This window comes from Corvus hawaiiensis, chromosome 6 (assembly GCF_020740725.1).
Source record: "Corvus hawaiiensis isolate bCorHaw1 chromosome 6, bCorHaw1.pri.cur, whole genome shotgun sequence".
In the NCBI taxonomy this organism is placed as follows: Eukaryota; Metazoa; Chordata; class Aves; order Passeriformes; family Corvidae; genus Corvus; species Corvus hawaiiensis.
The window spans coordinates 65628317-65647926 of record NC_063218.1 but is presented as its reverse complement, the minus strand read 5'-3'; the positions used below and the strand labels follow the sequence as shown (position 1 = coordinate 65647926).

The 19610-nt window shown below is 61.6% G+C and overlaps 3 protein-coding genes across 4 annotated transcripts; 1 reads left to right on the top strand and 2 right to left on the bottom strand.

Moving 5' to 3' along the window:
* Positions 1-286: 286 nt before the first annotated feature.
* On the bottom strand, positions 287-6408 carry LOC125327364. Of its 2 annotated transcripts, none has more exons than XM_048306807.1 (4): positions 4253-6408; positions 3227-3319; positions 2029-2117; positions 287-1242 (listed from the first exon to the last, which is right to left on the bottom strand). In XM_048306807.1, the coding sequence occupies exons 1-4, from the start codon at positions 4742-4744 to the stop codon at positions 1047-1049; spliced, it is 870 nt and encodes a 289-aa protein (XP_048162764.1). In that variant the 5' UTR covers positions 4745-6408; the 3' UTR covers positions 287-1046. The 2 variants fall into 2 exon arrangements, with proteins under 2 accessions (XP_048162764.1, XP_048162765.1); XM_048306808.1 differs by lacking the exon at positions 287-1242 and adding an exon at positions 2255-2470 and having other exon boundaries at positions 1688-2117.
* A 187-nt stretch (positions 6409-6595) lies between these two features.
* MPEG1 (macrophage expressed 1) lies at positions 6596-8867 on the top strand. The gene has a single exon (XM_048306680.1). It carries the CDS (start codon positions 6645-6647, stop codon positions 8799-8801), a length of 2157 nt encoding a protein of 718 aa, XP_048162637.1. The 5' UTR covers positions 6596-6644; the 3' UTR covers positions 8802-8867.
* Positions 8868-9392: 525 nt separating this feature from the next.
* DTX4 (deltex E3 ubiquitin ligase 4) lies at positions 9393-17555 on the bottom strand. Its single transcript, XM_048306698.1, has 9 exons — positions 17330-17555; positions 14326-15040; positions 13426-13487; positions 13124-13285; positions 12953-13014; positions 12540-12692; positions 11705-11866; positions 11331-11420; positions 9393-11081 (listed from the first exon to the last, which is right to left on the bottom strand). Exons 1-9 carry the CDS (start codon positions 17538-17540, stop codon positions 10848-10850), a joined length of 1851 nt encoding a protein of 616 aa, XP_048162655.1. The 5' UTR covers positions 17541-17555; the 3' UTR covers positions 9393-10847.
* Between the last annotated feature and the right edge of the window lie 2055 nt (positions 17556-19610).

Sequence of the window (19610 nt, the reverse complement as noted above, 5' to 3'; positions counted from 1 at the left end):
AAGCCCTGAGAACAGGATTTAGTCACTGTTTCTGAGTCCCAACTCTGGCCATAGGAGCCTGCGCTCAGGACTCCACAGTGCAGGATTCAGTCTCTGTTTTTAAGCTCTGCGCCTGCTTTTGAGCCCCCGAAACGCAGCACTGGGTCTCTTTTTGTGAGCCCAAAACCGCTCCTGTCCCTCGGGTTCGGAGCCCCCAGAAGTGCCCGGGGCCATGGCTGGACCCCAGCTGGGCACCAGCAGCCGCTCCCTCACCCCCCGTGGGATGGGGAAGAGACCAGAGACAAAATTCCAGCTCAGAACAGTTTAAGAATGGAAACCAAGACAAATGCAATCATTTGAGAGTAATGACAACACATAGTGACAGTGAGAGCAACAAGAGCAGTGGTAACAATAATGAACAGGAGAGAGAGAAAAGCCCCTCCACACCCCCCCCTTTAACATTATAAATCCAAAATTTAATCCAGAGCAACACAAACTCCCACTGTGGGGCATTTCCATATTCCTGTTCCTTTCTCTGTGTTCTGTCCTGGGGATTTGTGGACTGAGGGAGGCACTGGCCGCTCCTCTGGCCAAGGGGAAGGCTCCTGTGCTATTGCCATGAAGAGAGCACCTGGAATTACTGCCCTGGGAGCCCAGTCCGGTCCTTCCAGTGACTGGGGGGCACCCAGAGGGTCTTTACATGAAATGAAAATGAGACCCCGGCCCAATGCATTGACAGCAGGATTGGACACTCCTGGCCAAGGTGACCAGTCCGTGGGAATTGCACTGGTGACCATCCAGGGGGGATTTTAAGTTGGAGACTTAAAATCAGAAACTCCAATTCTTTCTGGCACCTCTTGCTTAAATGTTTCCCTGATGGAAGACATCAATTAATATTTTCATTGACCAGATTGCCAAAACGAGGGAAAAACAATCAGCATTCCCTGAACACCTCCATCACTTCCACAGCCATCTGCAACCAGTGGCCGATGGTCAGGAGCTTGCCCGGAACAGGCTTGAGGGGTGCTATTAAGTCCATTATTCCCAAGGTTTGAATGATTCTGGCATTATCCCCTCATGTCCCTGAGTGTGCCAGAAACCCCAGAGCTCCAGGAGCTGCAGGCAGGTGTTTTTCCTTCCCGCCTTTTTGGGAGTGTGGGTGAAGGTCCCCTTCTCTGTCCAGCTCTGGGTGTTGTTCTCGCCGCAGAGCCCACACTGACCCTTGGCCTTGTTGGAGCCAATTCCCTTGTCATGGCCCATTTGCTACAGAAAAATGGGAAAGTGCCCAGTCAGCCCCAGCTCCAGTCAGGAACGTCTCAAACAGCACCGTGGGGTGCTCCTCTTGCTCTGGAAAGGAAGCCAGGATGAGCCCAATCCCCAGGGGCTGTGCAGGGGCTCCCTGGGTAACAGCACTTCTATTACCGCAGGCCGAGGCCCTAGGGTATATCACCGTGTCCCGCAGCCGTAGGGAGGAGGAGGAGAGAAGATCCAGCAGGCAGGAATTGTGCAGCAAGATTGATTTATTTAATTATTTTACAAACTCTTTTATAGACGTTTTTCTTTATAGTCTAATTGGACAAGGATCAGCCACCCCTTGGGGTGATTGGCTAAAATCCTAAAGCATCCATTGTCAAAATATTTTTCTACTGTACCATAAACAAGACTTTTCAAGGTTGCAGGTGGCTTGGTTGTTTACATTCCCTGCTACCTCTTCTGTGAGAGAGAAAAGTCTCTCACAGATTTAGAAAACAGCAAGAAAATCCTCGCTAGCAGCATTTTTGCATCTACACACTTCAGTTTTTCAGCCAAGGGCTTTTCCTGGTCCCTTGAGGCACAGGATGAGCCATACATTTGTCTCTCCTTTCTCATTCGCAGGCCGAGGTCCTGCTCTTTTTGCCCTCCCTCAGGGTCTGCATTTTGCCAGTGGGATTTTCCCGCTTTTCAGTAGACCAGGGATCATTCTCCAGTGTCTCCAGGAAATTTCCAGAGCTGACCCATTCCCGATTACAGAGCTCAGGACAAGGGAAGAACAAAGGTTTTAGCACTTACCATCTTTCATTTTCCTTTCCCACAACAACTCGCTCTGGCTCTTCCCATCCCAGAAAAGTTCCTTGTCTTTGTTTCAGCCTCAGAGGATTCTGTGAGAAAATTTCACACCCACAAATCAAGATCCCACACCCAGAGGCTTGTCCATGAAGGTGGAGCAGCATTGGCTGCTCCTGTGAATTTCCTCCATGCACACAACATAAAAACCATTGCACCACTTCATAATTACCTTCAGCTGGTGCTGTAACAATGAAAAACTGATTTTCCACATCCAGAGGCAGGACATTTTCCAGTTGAGGCTGTGAGACCTTAAACTGCACATTTATCTGGGGGCTGTGACAGGGTTTCCAGCAGGGATTGAGCCTTGTGTGTGTGCAAACTCAGCATGGGACTGGGCAGGTTTTCACTGGGGGAAGGTCTCACTTTATTCCTTGGCAGCTTTTCTCTGGAATATTAATGAAGAGGGAGGCCTTGTCCTTAATCCAATTACCCCAAGGCAGCAAGTTACTGTTTCTTGTTTACCAGCTACGAACAAAACTGGGAGCAGCACTGAAAAGTTGGGAGCTGCTGCTTCACCACACGGTGTCAGCAACAGAGAGAAAACACAAGATGTGTATCCAAAAACAAGGATGAAATGATTCCTCCTGCTTTTAGTGGGATCAGGGCTTATGCTGCCCTGGAATGACAAAGAACTTCTCCCTCAGCCCCCCAGAGAGCCCTCGAAAACCAAAGTGCAGCAGGGAAGGAAGGAAAGGCACCTGCTGGGGACAGCACAGCTCCAGCTGCTCATGGGGACTGGGAATGACTCTGGAGCCAAAAGCCCCTTCCCAGGCTGGAGGGGCCTGCCTAAAGCACCACGTCTGGGAAGCAAAGGGCTATGGAAGAAATGGAGTGGGAATTTACAATAGTAGTAATAGCAGCAATAATAGTAATAACAGGGAAGAGCAGCAAAGGATGACACAAAAACAGGGAGGGTGGGCTGCACTTGGATACATGCAGGCAGGGTTGGGCCCCTTCTGAAAGCTTCAATCCCTGTTTTTCAGAGACTCAATCAGGGATAATGACATTTTCACAAAGCTCTCTTAAGGCACGTGAAAACCCAAGCAAGAAAATGGAATCAAAGCCTTTGTTCCACTGGCCTCACGCCCCAAATTCCAACGGGACAGACAAGTCCCTCTCCTCGCAAGGCAACGTCTCCTACCTGGATCTGTGCCTTCCCCAGCCTTTGGTGGCCGCTGTCTCCATCCTCCCACACCTCCTCATCTTCCTCCTCAGCAGGCCTGGCTTCCTCATCCTGCAGAGCAAGCACAGGGACAGTCACCAGCCTGCTCATCCCAAACCTGGGCAGCAGGGATGGACTGCTGGGACCCCCTGGACAGTCACCCCTCTGCTGGGCACCATCCCTGCTCTGCAGCCCATTCCCGTTCCTGGCCTGGCATCTCCTTTGAACGGGATGTTAAACCACAACCACTTGCTCTGCTGGGTTTTGGGACATCAGAGACTCCCCCAAGGCAGTGGACAAAGCTCCTGTTCCCACAGCCTCTGCCTCCCAAAGCCCTGCTAGGGCCAGGCAGAGCAAGGGAAACCCCTCAGTTCCTGCTGGAAATTCCCTCTTGTGCCCGTAAACCCAGGGAAATCGTGGCTGCCCCATCCCTAGAAATGTCCAAGGCCAGGCTGGATGGGCCTTGGAGCACCCTGGGCTAGTGGATGGAATGGCAGGGGATGGAACGAGGTGATCCATAAGGCCCCTTCCATCTCCAACCATTCCGCAAGTCCAGGATGATTCCATGACCTCTCCATGCGTTCATTTTGCATTGTTTCCTCTCAAATTTAAATTCTCAAATTTGTTCATTTGTTAAAGGAATTTGTTAAAGGAATAATTTTTAAATTATACCAGGAATAAAAAGGGAAGCATCAAACATACAAGAATCATTCCTACACCCACCAAACCATTCTTAACTGGAAGCTTATTCCCTCATCTCTGCCCTTGTTTTGCTTTCCTGGAAAACCTTGTGATCCCAGAGTCTCTCAGAGCGATGTACTGGCATTACTGGAAGGTTTGCTCTCTCAGAGAGCCAGGGGGGTTTACAGCACTTGTTCCTCTGCATCTTTATCCTTTAACCAGCTTTCCCTCCGCCGGGACACCGGGTCCCCCCGCTTCCCCCGCCCGCTCCCTCCCCGGCCCGTCCCCGCCGTCCGCTCGGGGCTGTCCCCGTTCCCCGCTCACCTCCGAGCCCGGAGCAGCCGCCCCGGTGTCCCCGGCCCGGCCGCGCTGCTCCCCGCGCTCCCCGCCACTGCCGCTCCCGGCGCTCCGCCATTGCCGCTCCCGGTTCCGCGCCTGCGCTCCCGGCACAGCGGCCGCGGGTCCTGCCGGGAGCGGCCCCGGGGGCAGGACCCGGCCATGGGCCCCGCACGGCCGGTCCCGGTCGTTGTCCCGGTCGTTGTCCCGGTCGTGGTCCCGGTCCAGCTCCACGTGCCGGTGCCGGTGCCGGTGCCGGCGGAGCCGCGGGAAGAGCCGCGGGCGCTCGGAGCTGCAGTACCGGGTGTGCCCACAAGGCGGCAGCACTGAGGTGTAGAGGTCACCGCGCATGCGCAGGGGTTTTAGGGGTGCCGCTAAAACCCCAATTTCAATCCCATCCCAGATCCCAGATTTCGGGTGCTCCAGCGGGAGGAGAGAGAAAGAACTCCGAATACACAGAGCTGTTTCTAGGTCCTTCATACAGATCACCTTGTCTAACTTTTTCAAGCCCTTTATTTTTCATTTTTATGCATGCACTTTGTATTTTTACTTTCAAACCCTATGGATCCATATTCAGAATTCCTTATAGTCTAAAATCTTGTCTATAATATCGCAGATTTATCTTGAAATAAATTAATAGTATTTTTCAATATATGTATAAATAAGAATCCTTACACTTTCTACTATTTTACACATAAATGAATTTTCAGGCATTTTGGAGCTATGACCTCCCTTTTTTGGGGGGTTCCCCCCTCGCTCCCCCACCACAAACATTGGGGTTCCCCAAATGATACCATCACCCCCCAGACTCGTCCACCTCTCTTTTTCCTCGCCCCCCAGAGAAGGCACAAAACGAATCCAAGTGCACTTACCAGCAGCTCAGTGCTTCAAGCATGCGGGCGTCCCCCACAAAAAAAGGGGGGAAAAATCGAGGCCAGGGCAACCCCGCACAGTTTTGGAGTCCCCTCAGCTCCAGTGCCACAGGCCAGCAGCTGCCCCACGGCACAGGAAATGTCCCTAAGGACGGTGTCTCGTCTCCCCCTCAGGCTCCATCGTGTTCCCTCTCCAGGCAGTCCAGGCAGTGGACTCTCCCGTTCCAGGAGATGTCTGATCCCTTCCCTAGGCTGCCGCTGCAGGGAGATCCCTGGAGGCTGCCAGACCCGGCAGGGCCATGACGGCATCAGCCCACCCAGAGCCAGCCGCCGGCTCCGGCCCTCGTGCCACTGCTGCACATCAGGCCCGGCCAGGGGAGCTGAAATAAAGCCTGGAACTCTCAAGGGTAAACTGGCACCACAACCACAAACCTCCCTCACTTGAGAGTAAAGAGGTGTCCCTGTATTTACACACATCCAGGAGCAGTACTGCTCTAGAGCAGTCTTGGATTTACTTTTTTATCAGTTGAACTGGCACAGCTGCCCCCTGATGCCATTAAATTCTCCATCCCCACAATCCCTGGTTACCCTTGGCCGTGGGGTTTTTGCTGTCCCACAGCCAGGAGGGATGACACCGTTGAGAGCCAGCTGCACTGCCCGGGAGAGATGCCAGGGGACTGATGGGGATCTCACCACTGGAAGCAAGGCGGGAACAGGCTAATTCGGAGCACCTCCTCAAAATACTGGGGGAAAAACCTGAACCGTTCCACTGCCCCCATGGCACAGTGGGTAGGTTTTAGGTGAGGTGACCGCACAGCCTGCATGTCCCAGTGAAGACGAGAATCCCCGCACCAGGGTTTTCCAGCTACACCAGGGGCTTGAGCCAGCAAGGACGTCCGCAGCGGTGTTCCTGTTATCCCTTCGCCCGCCACTCCCGGCGTTATCCTGGCGAAAAAACACAGGCACCTACGGCCCCTCTGCCTCCATCACAGCTCTCTCTTCAGCCTCCTCCCAGGCAGAAGTGTCCTGGAAAGAGGAACGCAGGAGCAAAACCAGGGGAAGTGAATCTGTCTATATGGAAGGAGTCACAGTTATCACGGCAGAAACTTCTTTAACCGTTTGTTCTCCAAAACTTGCAGCACCTGCCCTGTGCCGCTGAAGCTGAAGCCCAGCCGGCTGGGCAGCGCTGGATCGGTATCCTCAGCACCTGTGGCTCGGCATTCCCAAGCAGGAGCTGCTTTCCCCAGCTGGTGACACTGCAGACCCTGGCAGAAGGACGGGAGCGGGGTGGAGGAGGCTGCAGAGGGCCCCAGTGCAGATGTCGGGGCTGAGGGAGGGGCAGACACCTACCTTCCTGCTCCCCACCCCCTGGCCTCAGCTTCCACTCTGTCATTTCTCACATGCCTCAGCTCTCACTTCTCCTTTCCCTTTTGCCGTTTCCCTCAGCCAGCTCATTTTCCCAGCTCCTGTCCCACCGCTCGGACTGGTGAGGGCTGGGGCATTCAGCCATGGGCTGGGGGCTCTGGGGGATCTTGCTCACCTGGGCACTGCTGGCACGGGTGACAGGGGCTGGGCAGCCCCAGGAGCTCTCCTCCTCTTCGGGGTTTGGGGCGTGCGGCAGGACCTTGAAGCTCCCGCGGCTGGAAGTTCTGCCGGGGGGGGGCTGGGATAACCTCAGGAATTTGGATATGGGCAGAGTCATCAACCTGGGCTACTCGCAGTGCAAGACCACAGAGGATGGATCTTACATCATCCCAGATGAGATCTTCACTATCCCCCGCAAGCAGAGCAACCTGGACATCAACTCCGAGATCATCGAGTCCTGGAAAGATTACCAGAGCGTCACCTCTGCCTCCATCAACCTGGAGCTGTCCCTCTTCTCCGCCATCAACGGCAAGTTCTCCAGCGACTTCCACCGCACCAAGACCCACCACGTGAGAGACCAGGCTGTCACCACCCGGGTGCAAGTCAGGAACCTGGTTTACACTGCCAGGATCGACCCTGAGGCAGCCCTGGACAAGGGCTTCAAGAAGCAGCTGCTGACCATCGCCAGCCACCTGGAGAACAACCAGACCCAGATGGCCGACTTTCTGGCCGAGGTGCTGGTGCTCAGCTACGGCACCCACGCCATCACCTCCGTGGACGCAGGAGCCACCTTGGTACAGGAGGACCAGATCAAGGCCACCTTCCTGAAGGACAGCTGGGCCACACGGAGCGCTGTCACTGCCTCGGCCGGCGTGGCCTTCCACAGCATCATCAGTGCGGGAACCAAGGAATCCCTGGATGTCAGCTCTGGCTTCACCAAGCAGTACCTGGAGAACCGCACCAGCTCCCGGGTGGAGAGCATCGGTGGGACTCCTTTCTACCCAGGCATCACCCTGAAGACGTGGCAGGAGAGGATTCAAAACCAGCTGGTGGCCCTGGACCGCTCGGGGCTGCCCCTGTTCTACTTCATCAAGCCCAGCACGGTGCCGGAGCTGCCAGCGCCCACGGTGCGGAGGGTGGCCCGGCGGGTGGAGCTGGCCATCCGCCGCTACTACACCTTCAACACCGCCCCGGGCTGCACCGACACCTCCTCGCCCAACTTCAACTTCTACGCCAACACCGACGACGGCTCCTGCAAGGGCACCATGGCCAACTTCACCTTCGGGGGAGTCTTCCAGGAGTGCGTCGGCCTGGCCGGCCCCGACACCGCCATGCTGTGCCAGGCGCTGGAGCAGAGGAACCCCCTCACCGGGGCCTTCTCCTGCCCCGCCGCCTACGCCCCGGTGCTGCTGGGCGTGCAGGAGCGGGAGGAGGGTCACAGCCACCTGGAGTGCCACAACAAGTGCACCCTGGGCATCTTCTGCCACCGCGAGTGCCAGGACGTCTTCTGGCTCTCCCGGGTGCAGTTCAGTGCCTACTGGTGCGCTGCGAGCGGGCCGGCGGCCCCAAACTCGGGATACCTCTTCGGGGGGCTGTTCAGCACCCACAGCGCCAACCCCATCACGGGAGCCCAGTCCTGTCCCTCGGGCTACTTCCCGCTGAAGCTCTTCGGCGAGCTCAGAGTGTGCGTGAGCCAGGATTACGAAGGGGGGGCCGCGTACGCGGTGCCCTTCGGAGGCTTCTTCAGCTGCCAGGCGGGGAACCCCCTGGCCGGGCAGCACCAGGGCACGGCCGAGGACCCCCACGCCAAGGGCTGTCCCCCGGGCTTCAGCCAGCACCTGGCGCTCATCAGTGACAGCTGCCAGGTGCAGTTCTGCGTCCAGGCCGGGCTCCTCACGGGGGGCTCGCTGCCGCCTGCCCGCCTGCCCCCCTTCACCCGGCCCCCCGCCAACCTGCCGGCCGTGGACACGCTGCTGGTGCGGGACGGGGACAGCACCTGGGTCAGGGACGGCCAGAGCCACGTGTGGCGGCTGGCACGGCCGGACGAGGCCCGGCACGTGGCCGAAATGGTCCGGGACCGGGGGCTGTCAGGGGGAGAGGTGGCTGGAGTCACCGCGGCCGTGCTGGCAGGGCTGGCCACCGTCCTGGGGACAGCGTGGTACGGCCGCCGGCGCTGCAGGGCCAGGGGCTACCGCGCGCTGGGCACAGGGGACAGCCCGGCCCCCGCCAGCCCCGAGCACTGCACCGTGCTCAGCGTGGGCGAGGGGTACCAGCAGGAGCCGGAGGGCACGGTGCCCTGAGCACCCCCTCCCCTCGTCCCCAAAGCCCCAAACCCGCAGGAAAAGGAGGGAGCGGAGCGGCCCCGCGGAGGGTTATCGCCCAAATCCTGCATGCTGCAAGCTGCAACCCCCGTCTCCATGTATATCTATCGGGATAGATATACACACGCATGCAGAGAGGCACGGAGCAGTTTTATTTCAGCCAGCAACTCATCGTGTAGTCAACAGAGCATTAAAAAAAGGAAAAAAAAAAAGTCACGTCGTGGAAAGACTTACTCACAGTAAGAGCCATCGGGCTGGCACCGAGGAGGACGGGGGAACCCTCCCCTTCCTCGCCCAGAGGGTTTTGCATAGCTCCAGACAGGCTTTGTCCGCACTGGGGAAAACCCAGGGCGTGCGTGGAGGAGAAACCACACCGCTGAGAGCCACCCAAACAGGGGCGTGTGCCTGGGGAAAGAGGGTTTCTCCCTTGAGGTAGAAGATAACAACCCACGCTGAGGGTGGCTGGGGACAGGTCGCTGCAAAGCGCCATCAGGGGGACTCGGGGCGCCTGGCCCTGCCCACAGTGGCCCTGGCTCACCTGGCCACACAGATGACTGACAGAAGACAACAGAGAGGCCAGGCCGTGCAGGGACCGCCAGAGTCCCCTGCCATCCGCTTTATTGACCCCCAGCCCCTCCGCGGGGTGGCCACGGGGGTGACGGACCCTCCAGGCCACGGAGAGGAAAAACAGCAACAACAGAACGATGCACAGCAGGATGGGCCCCCCCTCCCGCCAGCACAGAGGGGCAGGGACCCCCCAGCACCCAGCACAGGCGGCTCCGAGAGGCCCCACGAATCCCTGGTTTGGGATGGAAGGGACCCACAGACCCTCTCGTTCCTAACCCCTGCCCTGGGCAGGGCCATCTTCCACCAGCCCAGGGCTCTCCAAGGCCCAGTCACCCCAGGGGACTGGCAGGGACCCCCAGAGCCTTGGAACACACTTCCCCCACCCACATCACCCACACTCTCCTACCCACACCACCCTTCTGGCCCAGCCCACGCCAACCCCTCAGCAGCCACCTTCCCCTCCAGACCCCCCCAAGGCCTCTCTGGGTGCAGGAAGGGGGACAGTTCTCACCCCACCTCCACCTGGCCCCATGGGGACCCACAGGTGACAGCCCTCCCGTGGGGCAGAGCCCTGCCGGGGTGGGGGGGCCCCACAAACCCCTGTCCCAACCCCGAGCACCACCGTGCCCAGTCCCGGCCCGGCTGCAGCACCGCGTTCTCCCAGGCTGCCTCCCCAAACGCCCCCCCTATATGTACATATATACCACAAAACCCCAAAACACGAGGTATATAGAAATTCCAACGCGGGGACGCCCCCATACGAACAGTTCAAGGAACCCACTGCGGGGGGCTGGGATGTCCCTGTCCCGCCCCCCCTCCTCCTACCACCCGCCAGCCCCTCCCTGGCCCGCAGAGGCGGGGGCAGCCCAGACAAGGGGACCCTGCAGGGCACAGCTCAGACACAGCCAAGAGGAGCAGGGGGCACAGGGCTGGGGGGAGCCGAGGCAGCCCAGGGACCCCCCAACCTCCACGGACACGGGAGACCGGAGGGGAGGTACCGGACAGAACGAACAAACAAACGAACGTCAGAGGGACGAGGCAGGGCAAGGGGGACTCCCGCGGCCCCAGCTCCCACCCCGAGCCAGGTCCCAGCCCCAGGCGGGTGCCAGGGGTGCTGGGTCAGGCTGGGACCGGCACAGGTGAGGAGAGAGGGGAGCCTGGCACCCCCCAAGCCCTCAGCACAGTGGCAGCAAGGACAGGACACCATCCAGAGGGGTGGCCAAGCCAGCCTGAAGCCCCCCAGCTGTGTGTGGGGATGTTCCCGCCCTGCAGGAGTGAAGGGGATGGCCAAAAGGACCTTCTCCCACATTCCCAGCCAGCCCGGGGCACTGCGCGGCTGCCACTGGGAGCAGGGGGCTGCAGGTGTGCCCTGAAAAGCCCCCAGGCAGGTATCTCCAGCAGCTTTATCCTGGCAGGTGCCGGCACAGGCAACCCTTTCCTTGCCTCCTCGCCGCGGTCTCAGTCCTTCTCCTGCGCCAGGCTCTCCTCCGTGATGCCCTGGGCCGCCAGCTCGGCCAGGACGTTGTCCAGGTAGTTGATGTCGGGGTAGCCGTGGCCAGTGAGGTTGGAGCCGAACTCCGTCTTGTGGTGGATCTCGTTCCAGATCACCGTGTCGGACTCGCCCGTGGTGCTGGAGGTCCCGATGGCGAAGATCAGGCGCCGGTCCCAGGCCACCAGCAGCAGCTTCAGTACCTGCGGAGGCCGGGAACGGGGCAGGCAGCAAAGCGAGCGCGGCAACGCGGGCGACCCGCAGGCAAGGCCTCCCGGAGCGTCCCAGCCCAGCCTCCCGCCCCAGCCAGAACAGAGGGACCAGCCTGCACGGGAAGGTCACGGGGCTCCCGCAGAGCCTGCTGGATGGGGCTGCGGGGAAAACCTCCACCCACATTCCCCCTCTTAAGCCATGTTTGCTTTTCCCACCCTGGCACACCTTGGCCAGCTCACCTTCCTGCCCTTCTCACTGTCTGGCAGGTAGCAGTGCCGGGGGAAGCCACGGGCCGTGAAGCTCTTCCCAGGGTTTGGATGTTCCGGTCCCTGCGATGTGGGAAGTGGGAGAAGAAAACCCTTTTGGAGCTCAAAAGGATGCTCTGGGCATCCCCCAAGCCTTGGTGGGCACTAATGGCCACCACCCCCCCCCCACCCCCCCCCCCCCCAAGCAGACAGGGACAGCACTTTGACGCAGATACACCCCAGACTTCCCACAACATCCTTATGGACGAGCAGCTCCCGAGTCAAGGCACGAGCTGTAGCATGACCTGGGGGGGATTCAGCAGCAACAAGGACCACCCCCCCCAGGTGATTTCCCCCCCCAGACCCACCTGCACCCCCGGGGGGATGTTGTAGATGATGCGGATGGTTTTGCAGTCGGCGTGGCCGGGCAGCGCGTGGGGGATGATGTGATATTCCATCTTCCCGGGAGGCTGCGTCCCCGTCTTCACCCCGTAGATGGTTTTGCAGGTGGGACACTGCAGACTCCCATCCTGAGAGCAGGAAAAGGGCCACACAGTGAAACCAGGATCCCCAGCACCGAGCCACGCCAGGCACTGAGTCCCTGAGCAGCACTGAATGCTGTTTTAATTGGGAAAAGCATCATTTGAAGAGCTCTCAGGAAGCCTGGGACAGGGCTGGGAGAATTCACTACACAACTTCAACCAAAACCACGAGGTCTGCGTTTCTCTTCCCATCAGCTTTCCAGTCCTCATTGCTTTCCCTAGCTCTGATTTGGTGGCTTGTTTTGTTTTGTTTTTTTTCAAAGAGGGAAATACAATAAATATTGAAAATCTCCAAACAGTGCGTTTCCCAGGGAGTGTCAAGCACGAGGGGTATTTGCAAAAACCCTCCCGTGGCTGGAGAAGCACTGCTTGGCACCAGATTCCAGGTAGCTCTGCTCAAACATGCAGGGATCAAAGTCCACCCTGGGAAGGAAAACAAGCACACAAAACCGGGCATAGTGGGGGGCAACACACGCGCACAGCCCCGGGTTCTGATTTCGCACTCCCCAAGCGCTTGCTGCTGATAAAAACTAAACTCTGAGTCGGGGTAGGAGCTCACAGCCCTCCAGGGCAGCCGGGCTGGAGCTCTGTCCCGTGGAGAGCTCATGGAGCTCAGCTGAGGTGGCTGAGCTGGGGGTCCCCCAGGGCTGCACCCTCTCACCTTGTTGCCGTTGTTGTACATGGCCACCAGGCAGTGGAGGTGGAAGACGTGGCTGCACTTGACCAGCTTCCCCACGAGGTCAGGCTTCACGGCCGGCTGGGGCCCCTTGTAGCCAGAGGGGGCAGAGAGACGCTCCATGCAGATGGTGCAGTCCTGTGCCGGAGGGGAGAACAGGGATCAGAGGGACGGGTGCTGATGGGCTGCGCTGCTCTCACCCAGGGACCGGCGCCCACCCCCGGGCCGGGCCACCACCCTGCAGCACACGGCCCCTCCTGGGGACAGGGCAGAGCCACGCAGGGCGGCGGCAGATCCCTGCACGTGGCATCGCTGGGTCCCCGGTGGCTCATCCCAGGGCAGAGCTCATCCCAGGGCAGAGCCCCCCGGACGCCCCGGCGCAGCCCCGCCGCTCGCACCTCATCCGGCGGATGCCGCACCTTCTGCAGGTATTTCTTCAGCACCTCCTCTGGGGTTTTACCTGCGGGAGAGCGAGAGTCAAAGGATGGGAGAAACCCGCTGCCAGGGGCGGCAGAGGGGATGGGGGGCACAGGGGAACCAGGAAGGGCAGGAGGGACAGTCTCTCCTACCCTTCTTGGCCTGTTTCTTGGTGGTCTTGCGGCAGGAGTGGGAGATGCCGGGGATGGGCTGGATCTCGCTCTTGCTGACGGGCGGGGGGTGCAGCACCAGCTTGGGGGGCCGGGTCAGGCACACGGGCAGCCCGGCTGCGCTCATGAGGATCCCCGTGATCCCTGCGCAAGGAGGTAGCAAATGGCACCGAGGAAAACCAGGGACACCCCGAACCCCAGACGCTCCCCAAAACCCACCCCACTGGGGCTGTTTGTCCCCCCCACCCCGCGGGAACGAGCACCCGCTGCGGCCCCATCCTCACCTGCCAGTGCTGGGTTGACGGGGCTGGAGCCGGTGAGGTTCTTCACAGGGACCGTGGGGACCCTGAGGGGAGCCAGCAGAGACCACATCAGGATGGGCAGGAGGCACCCACCACATCCCCACAGGGCCCAGGGGCAACACAAGGGTTGCCCGAGCAACTGCACAGGCCCTGGCTGGAAACAGAGAATCCCCCGGTGGGGCAACGTGCCCCTCCCTGCCCCACCACCGCCTTTTCTCTGGCGCTTTAGAAACCCTGCCTGCATCTCCATTCATGGCCCCTTTTTGTCACAGCTCCCTGGGCCAGTCTGTTGTTTCTTTTCCTCTTTTCTCCTTATGGCCACGTCACTGCCACAGCTCTTTCCCCACCCCCCCCCCCCCTTGGGGCTCTCTTCCATGGGAAAGTTTCCCGGCAGGTCAGGAGCAGAGGGAAGGGGGAGGACGGAGAGGGAGAGGAAAGGGGCCAGGCTGCGACAGAAGGCTGCCGGCAGAGACAGACAAAGGGGAGAAACAGGCCCATTAAACGTCCACCCCATCACAAAAAAGTGTCTTTGGAGGGTGGGGGTCTGGAGGGACCCCTTCTCATGGGGCCTGAATGGCTTTTCTTTGGGCCTTTCGCAGTCCCCCACCCAACCCCTGACTCCAAGAGAAAGAGCAGCCCCAGCCTCTTCATTGAGATGCAGGAGCCACCCCATCCCTGCTCCAGTCCCCAGGCACCAGCGGGGAAGGCGAGGGGCCCGGCAGAACCCACCACCCTCCACGGGAGGTTGGGGACCACCGGGGCGTCTCCCACCAGGCTCAGGGGCGGCAGACCCCTGCGGCGGGGGCTGCGGCCCCTCTGCGCCCCGGGGAGGGAGGAAGGTCTGTGCCGGGCACCCCGTGGCCGGCAGGCAGCGGGACTCACCCAGAGGCGATGAGCACGCGGGACTGGGCGATGGCCAGGCGCTGCAGGTGGCTGCGGTTCAGGGTGCCGAGGCCGGGCCGGGGGGCTTTGCCGCTGCCCACGCCGGGGGGGCTGCCGGAGGCGCTGGCCGAGCTCAGGGCGGGCGTGCTGGCCGCCTGCCGCCGGCCACCCTGCGCCGCCAGCGGCTTCAGCGAGCCGCGCACCACGGCCACGCCGTCCGGCGCCTTCGGCCCTGCCGCGGGCAGCGGGGGCTTGGGGGTGGCCGGCGGCGCGGGGGCGGCTTTGCGGGGCTGCAGGGTGGCGGCGCTGGGGCCGGCGGTGGCTTTGATGCTCATGACCAGGAGGCACTGGGGACAGGTGCAGGCCGGGACCGGAGGGGCCGCCGCCGCCCCGGGGCTGGCCGGCCACGACTGCGACTTGGGCAGGGTGCCCGACACCAGCGGGTAGACCATGTCGAGGCGGCGGCGGACGCGGCGCTTGCGCTGGGTCTGCCGGTTGATCTGGCCCATGGTGGCGAAGTCGATGACGTAGCAGAAGCCGATGGCGCTCAGGTCCACCCAGGGGTGCTGCTTCTCGTAGGCGCGCTGGATGGTGATGCCCACGTCCATGTCGTAGGGCGTCCACGTCCCGCTGTCATTCTCCCACTCCCAGACGACTCCCTTGCCCGGCGCCGAGGACGGGTCGTAGTAGCTGCGCCGGACGGGCCGGATGGTGCCTGAGGGAGGGCGACAGACGCCGTCAGACCCTGGCGCCAGCACCCACCCGTGGGCAGGCAGCGAAACCACCCCAACCTGCCCCGCCAGTGCCGTTCCACGCAGGGACAGCACGGCTTTCCGGCTCCGCTGCTGTCCCCGCCCTGCCCGGGGACTGGTGTGCCTCGGTTTCCCCAGAGGGCAGGGAGCCCCACAGCCTGGGGGAGGGCGGGGGGAACCCCCCGTGCAACTGGGCTGAAGGGAAGGGCAGATTTCACCCCCACTGGCCCACAGCCCCCGTGCGGAGCCACTCAGTCCTGATGGGGAAACACAGAACCGCAAGGCTTGGCTGCTCCAGCCTGTTCCCAGGGGCCTCCCGCGGGAGCCTGACGAAACCAGGCATTAGGGCACCCGAGCCCTGCAGTGCCTGTCTCCCTCCCACCTCTGGGCTGGAGCAGGTGAATGAAAGATTTGAGGGGCAGCTCCGAGCCCCCAGCAGTGACACACAGGGGCCCTCACGCACGTAGGGGAGCGGGGCTCGTGCCAGCCCCACCATCTGCAGCTGCCAAACCAGCCCACAATGAAAACCCCCACTGTGGCACAGGGAAAATCCCTGGGAGGCCAAGCTAAGGAGTTCGAGCGGGGCCCCATGCCCAGCTCCCGCTGCCCCATCAGCAAACATCAGGAGTAGGATGAGAGCACAAAGCACCAAGGCTTTGTGCCCTGCATCCTTATTTTGGCTAGGCGTTTCCTTTCCCACCACTCCCAGTCAACTAGGACGCATTCAAAGCGTGGACACAAAATTTGCAAACTCCTGCCATGAGGAGAGAGCCTTCCTCTTTGGGACAGCTCACAGCAGGGCAGGGCAGGCCAAGCGTCCCATCCCGAGCGTGTCACTAATGTCCAGAGGTGTTTTGGGTAACAGGTGGGACAAGCACTGCTGCCTCCAGGTCCTTCTGCAGAACTCCATGGCTGAGCCCAGCGTGAGGAACAAGAAAGCACTCAGAGAGAAGCAATAACAAGTCTGCTGCTTCGGCTTTTCACCACGTGTCCTGCAAAGCCTGCAAGAATTTCAGTCCCTTCTCACCTCCCCCCCGCCCCACCTCTCCGCGGGGAGCAGCCGCCACCGCAGGTCCCGCAGGGACACGAGCAGGATAAGGAGGAAAAGGTGTTTATCAGCACCCTGCTAAGGGGCGTGGGGTGGAGCTACACCCCAGCCAAGCCAAGCCAAGCCAAGCCAGCCGCCCTGTCCTGCCAAGGGGCACCCGGGGCAGAAAAGCCGAGGGGAGCGGGGCAGTGATTTATCCTAATCCGGCGGCAGCATGCGGCATCTGGCGGTCCCCAGGCAGCAGTGTGGGAATGCTGTGTGTTCTCCCAGCCCCGCGCCGCCAGCCGGCCTCCCATTCAACAGGGGAAGAAAGGGAACAATAGCTATTCAGGGCCTGCCAGGGTCGCGACCCCCCCAAATCAGAGCTGTTTAATGACCCAAAATACCAACATCCCCAGCAACCCAGGGAGAGACAGAACAATCTCCCTTTCAGTCCTCCACCCTGGGCAACAATAGCCCTCAGAAGCTGGTCCCCAGCCCCCCTGCTCGCAGAGGTCCCTTGTCCCCACGCCCACGGGCAGGGGAGGGTCGCCGCCAGCCCCCAGGGCTGCTGGGGAAAGAGGGACAAAGGAGCGTGTCTGGGCGCTCTGCTGCACCCCAGGGACAAAGCACGCTGGCCATCACGGGGGCGCTGGGGGGGTCACAACCCCCCCATGCTAATGCCCTGCCACGGGTGCTTGTGCCCCGGACAAGCCCATCACGCTGGGGACCCACCCACCTGCCCGTGCCCTCCTCGAGCATCCCTCCACCTGCGCCGCTGCCCCGGGGCTGCCATCCCCCAGGGAGGGCAGGATCTGTCACCCAAGTGCCATTCAGCTCTAGGTCGATGGCGGCTCCGGCACAGCACAGAGGGAGCCGGGCACGGCCCTGGGAAGGGTGTGCAGGAGACGGGCTCCCCTGAAGGGAGAAGGAAAGGCCACGGGGTGGGTGCAACAGGGCACGGGGCGCTGCAGCAGCGAGGAGGGCGGGCAGCACGACCCCGGGGGGCGGGGGGGGGACCACGGATGCGTGGGCAGGACTGGGCAGCGAGGGCAGGGCGAGGACCTGGGGACCAGGTGGGAGGACATCGGGCGAGCCGGCATCGCGGCCGGGCGGTGCGGGAGCGGGCACGGCGGGGCCGCACGGCGCAGCCCCGGAGCGGGGGACACCGGGAGCCCCCCGCCCGCCCGCCCGCCCGGCCGTGCGGGCCGCGGGGCCGACTCACCGGTGTCCTGGCGGAACTGGTGCATGGACTGCAGGTCGATGATGTAGGGCGCCAGGCGGCTGTCGGCCTGGCCCAGCACCACGCTGCCGCCCGCCCGCGGCCCGGCGCGGGCCACCGCCTCGATGTGGTGGCTGACGGCCGGGCTGTAGGGCCGCCACCGCCCGTGCTCGTTCAGCCATTCCCACACCACCACGGCCGAGGCCAGCAGCATGGCTCCGCCGCCCCGGCCGCGGCCCCGGCTGGCTGCGCCGCTGCCGCCCGCCCCGGCGGCTCTCGCATGCTCGGCGCGGCGCAGGGCTCTGCCCGCCCCCGCCGGGGCCGGAGCCGCGCACGGCCGGGCCGCCCCTCGCCCCTGCGCGCACCCGCGGCGCCGCTCCCGGCCCGCTCCGCCCGGCCCCGCCCGCACCGAGCGCCCCGGGCCGGGGGCGGGGCCGCGCGGCGTCACCGCGCCCCGCCCGCCCCGGTGGCGGCGGCGGGGGGCGAGGGACCCTTCCCGCCTCTGTTCCTGTACCCTCATCCTGCGGCCCGGCACCTCCCGCTGTCCCTGTATCCCTATCCTGCAGCCCGGGTCCCCCTGTACCCCCGCCCTGCCCCCCCGGGACCCCTCTCAATGTCCCTGTACCCCCGCCCTGCCCCCCCGGGACCCCTCTCAATGTCCCTGTACCCCCGCCCTGCCCCCCTGGGACCCCTCTCAATGTCCCTGTATCCCTGCCCTGCCCCCCTGGACCCCTCTCCATGTCCTGTATCCCCGCCCTGCAGCCCGAAGACCCCCCTCCCCCCATACCCCTAACCAGGTGTGCAGCCCAGGGAGCCCCTGATGCGCACCCATCCTCGTGGGGACCCGCAGCCCCTGCCTGCCAGCGATGGGATTCAGGGTGCTGGTGGGTCACAGGGATCCTGCTGCATGTGCTGTGACAGAGAAATGTGGTCCAAGAGCTTCTTCAGGAAGTGGCCCCCTGAGCTGCCCTTGCCCATGGCCCGTGACACGCAAAAATGGCTTCAAAGCCCAAAGCTGCCTCCTGTCTGAGGGGCACATGGGCCGTAGCCCCAGCTCCTGCACCCCAGCTCTCCCAGCTGCCTGCCTGGCTGCTCCCTGCTGTGACGTGGGCACCTCTGTGCTGTGGCAACTCCCGGACCGGAGCAGCGCTGGACTGCTGGCCCTTCCCCGCAGGCCAGGAAAACATTCCTGAGCTTGTTTTTCCACGGAGCCCCATAAGCAGCTTCCCAGAGCAGCCCTGAATGGCAGGATAGTGGTGACAGACTGGTCTCACCTCCTTTCATGCTCCTGTGCTCAGACACAGCAAACACTGATTTCCTTGGGTATTAGACACATGGACTTTCCTGGTTTGGGAGCACTGTACAAATTGCACCGGTGTCCCAGGTTTTTCAGCACCAGGAAATCCCCCAGTCCATGGCCCACCTCAGCTTGGAGGCAGCTCATCTCCAGGCAGGTGGCGAAGCTCCTCTCCCGCCAAACCTGTTTCCCAGGCACTGCCCATCCTGCCGAGCGCCTGCCAGTGGCGCTTGTGGTGAGAAACCATTAGACAGGATCCAAGGAGAGGAAAAAACGAAGGGATGAAAAAGGGGGAAGGAACAGGTGGGGACTAACTGCGGTGATGCCAGCTGGCGGGCGCGGTGGTGAGAGAGGATGAGGTGAACCGCAGAAGTTCTCCTTTTTTCCAGCTCACACTTGGAGAGACACGCGGGGCTACGCTCGAGGCACACTTTCCTGCAAGGAGGGAGGGCTCCTGGCCCTTCCCAGGAAAGCAGCACAGCCACAGAGAGCCACTCCTCTGGGTTTTCACCTGTTCCTTTGAGGCAGACAAGTGCAGCCAAGGCCACGACGGGGAAACCCGGGGAAATCCTTTCCGCTGACTCAGGCAGGAGGAAAAGGCTTTCCTGCTATTAAAAAAGGAAAGTGTTGGTGAACATCCACCCACCCCCCCCAGCTCCAGCTCAGGATCAAGAAGTCAGGAGCCAGCACTGCAGTGCTGGCGTGGGACTGTGGGTGAAGCAGCGGGACCAGCACAGCTGAACCCCGCCGGCCTCTGGTGCCCCACGGGCAAGGGGCAAATCCATTCTCACCCTGCACCAAGGCCTGAGGTCAGGGAGCAGCCTCAGTCAGCTTGAAACCTTTCCAACCCCAACAAAGCGTGCCCAGCCGCATGTTAAGCCCTAAAAACATTTATTATTTCGAAATTAAACACATCCATGGGTTGCTTTTGGTGGCTCCATCCCTGCTGCAATTTGGGAGCGCAGCCCTCCCTCCCCCCACCCCGCT

What these genes read in the sequence shown, in the direction of transcription:
- MPEG1 (XM_048306680.1), top strand. Translation starts at nt 6,645, where the DNA reads ATGGGCTGGGGGCTCTGGGGGATCTTGCTCACCTGGGCACTGCTGGCA.
- DTX4 (XM_048306698.1), bottom strand. Translation starts at nt 17,540, where the DNA reads ATGCTGCTGGCCTCGGCCGTGGTGGTGTGGGAATGGCTGAACGAGCAC. An exon ending in CGTCAACCCAGCACTGGCAG is followed by an intron (nt 13,286 to 13,425) that starts GTGAGGATGGGG and finishes CTCCTTGCGCAG; the next exon opens with GGATCACGGGGATCCTCATG. An exon ending in ACATCCCCCCGGGGGTGCAG is followed by an intron (nt 11,421 to 11,704) that starts GTGGGTCTGGGG and finishes CCCACATCGCAG; the next exon opens with GGACCGGAACATCCAAACCC.
- LOC125327364 (XM_048306807.1), bottom strand. Translation starts at nt 4,744, where the DNA reads ATGAAGGACCTAGAAACAGCTCTGTGTATTCGGAGTTCTTTCTCTCTC. An exon ending in CGGCTGCTCCGGGCTCGGAG is followed by an intron (nt 3,320 to 4,252) that starts GTGAGCGGGGAA and finishes CTTGCTCTGCAG; the next exon opens with GATGAGGAAGCCAGGCCTGC. An exon ending in GGAAAGGAAAATGAAAGATG is followed by an intron (nt 1,243 to 2,028) that starts GTAAGTGCTAAA and finishes ATTTTTCTGTAG; the next exon opens with CAAATGGGCCATGACAAGGG.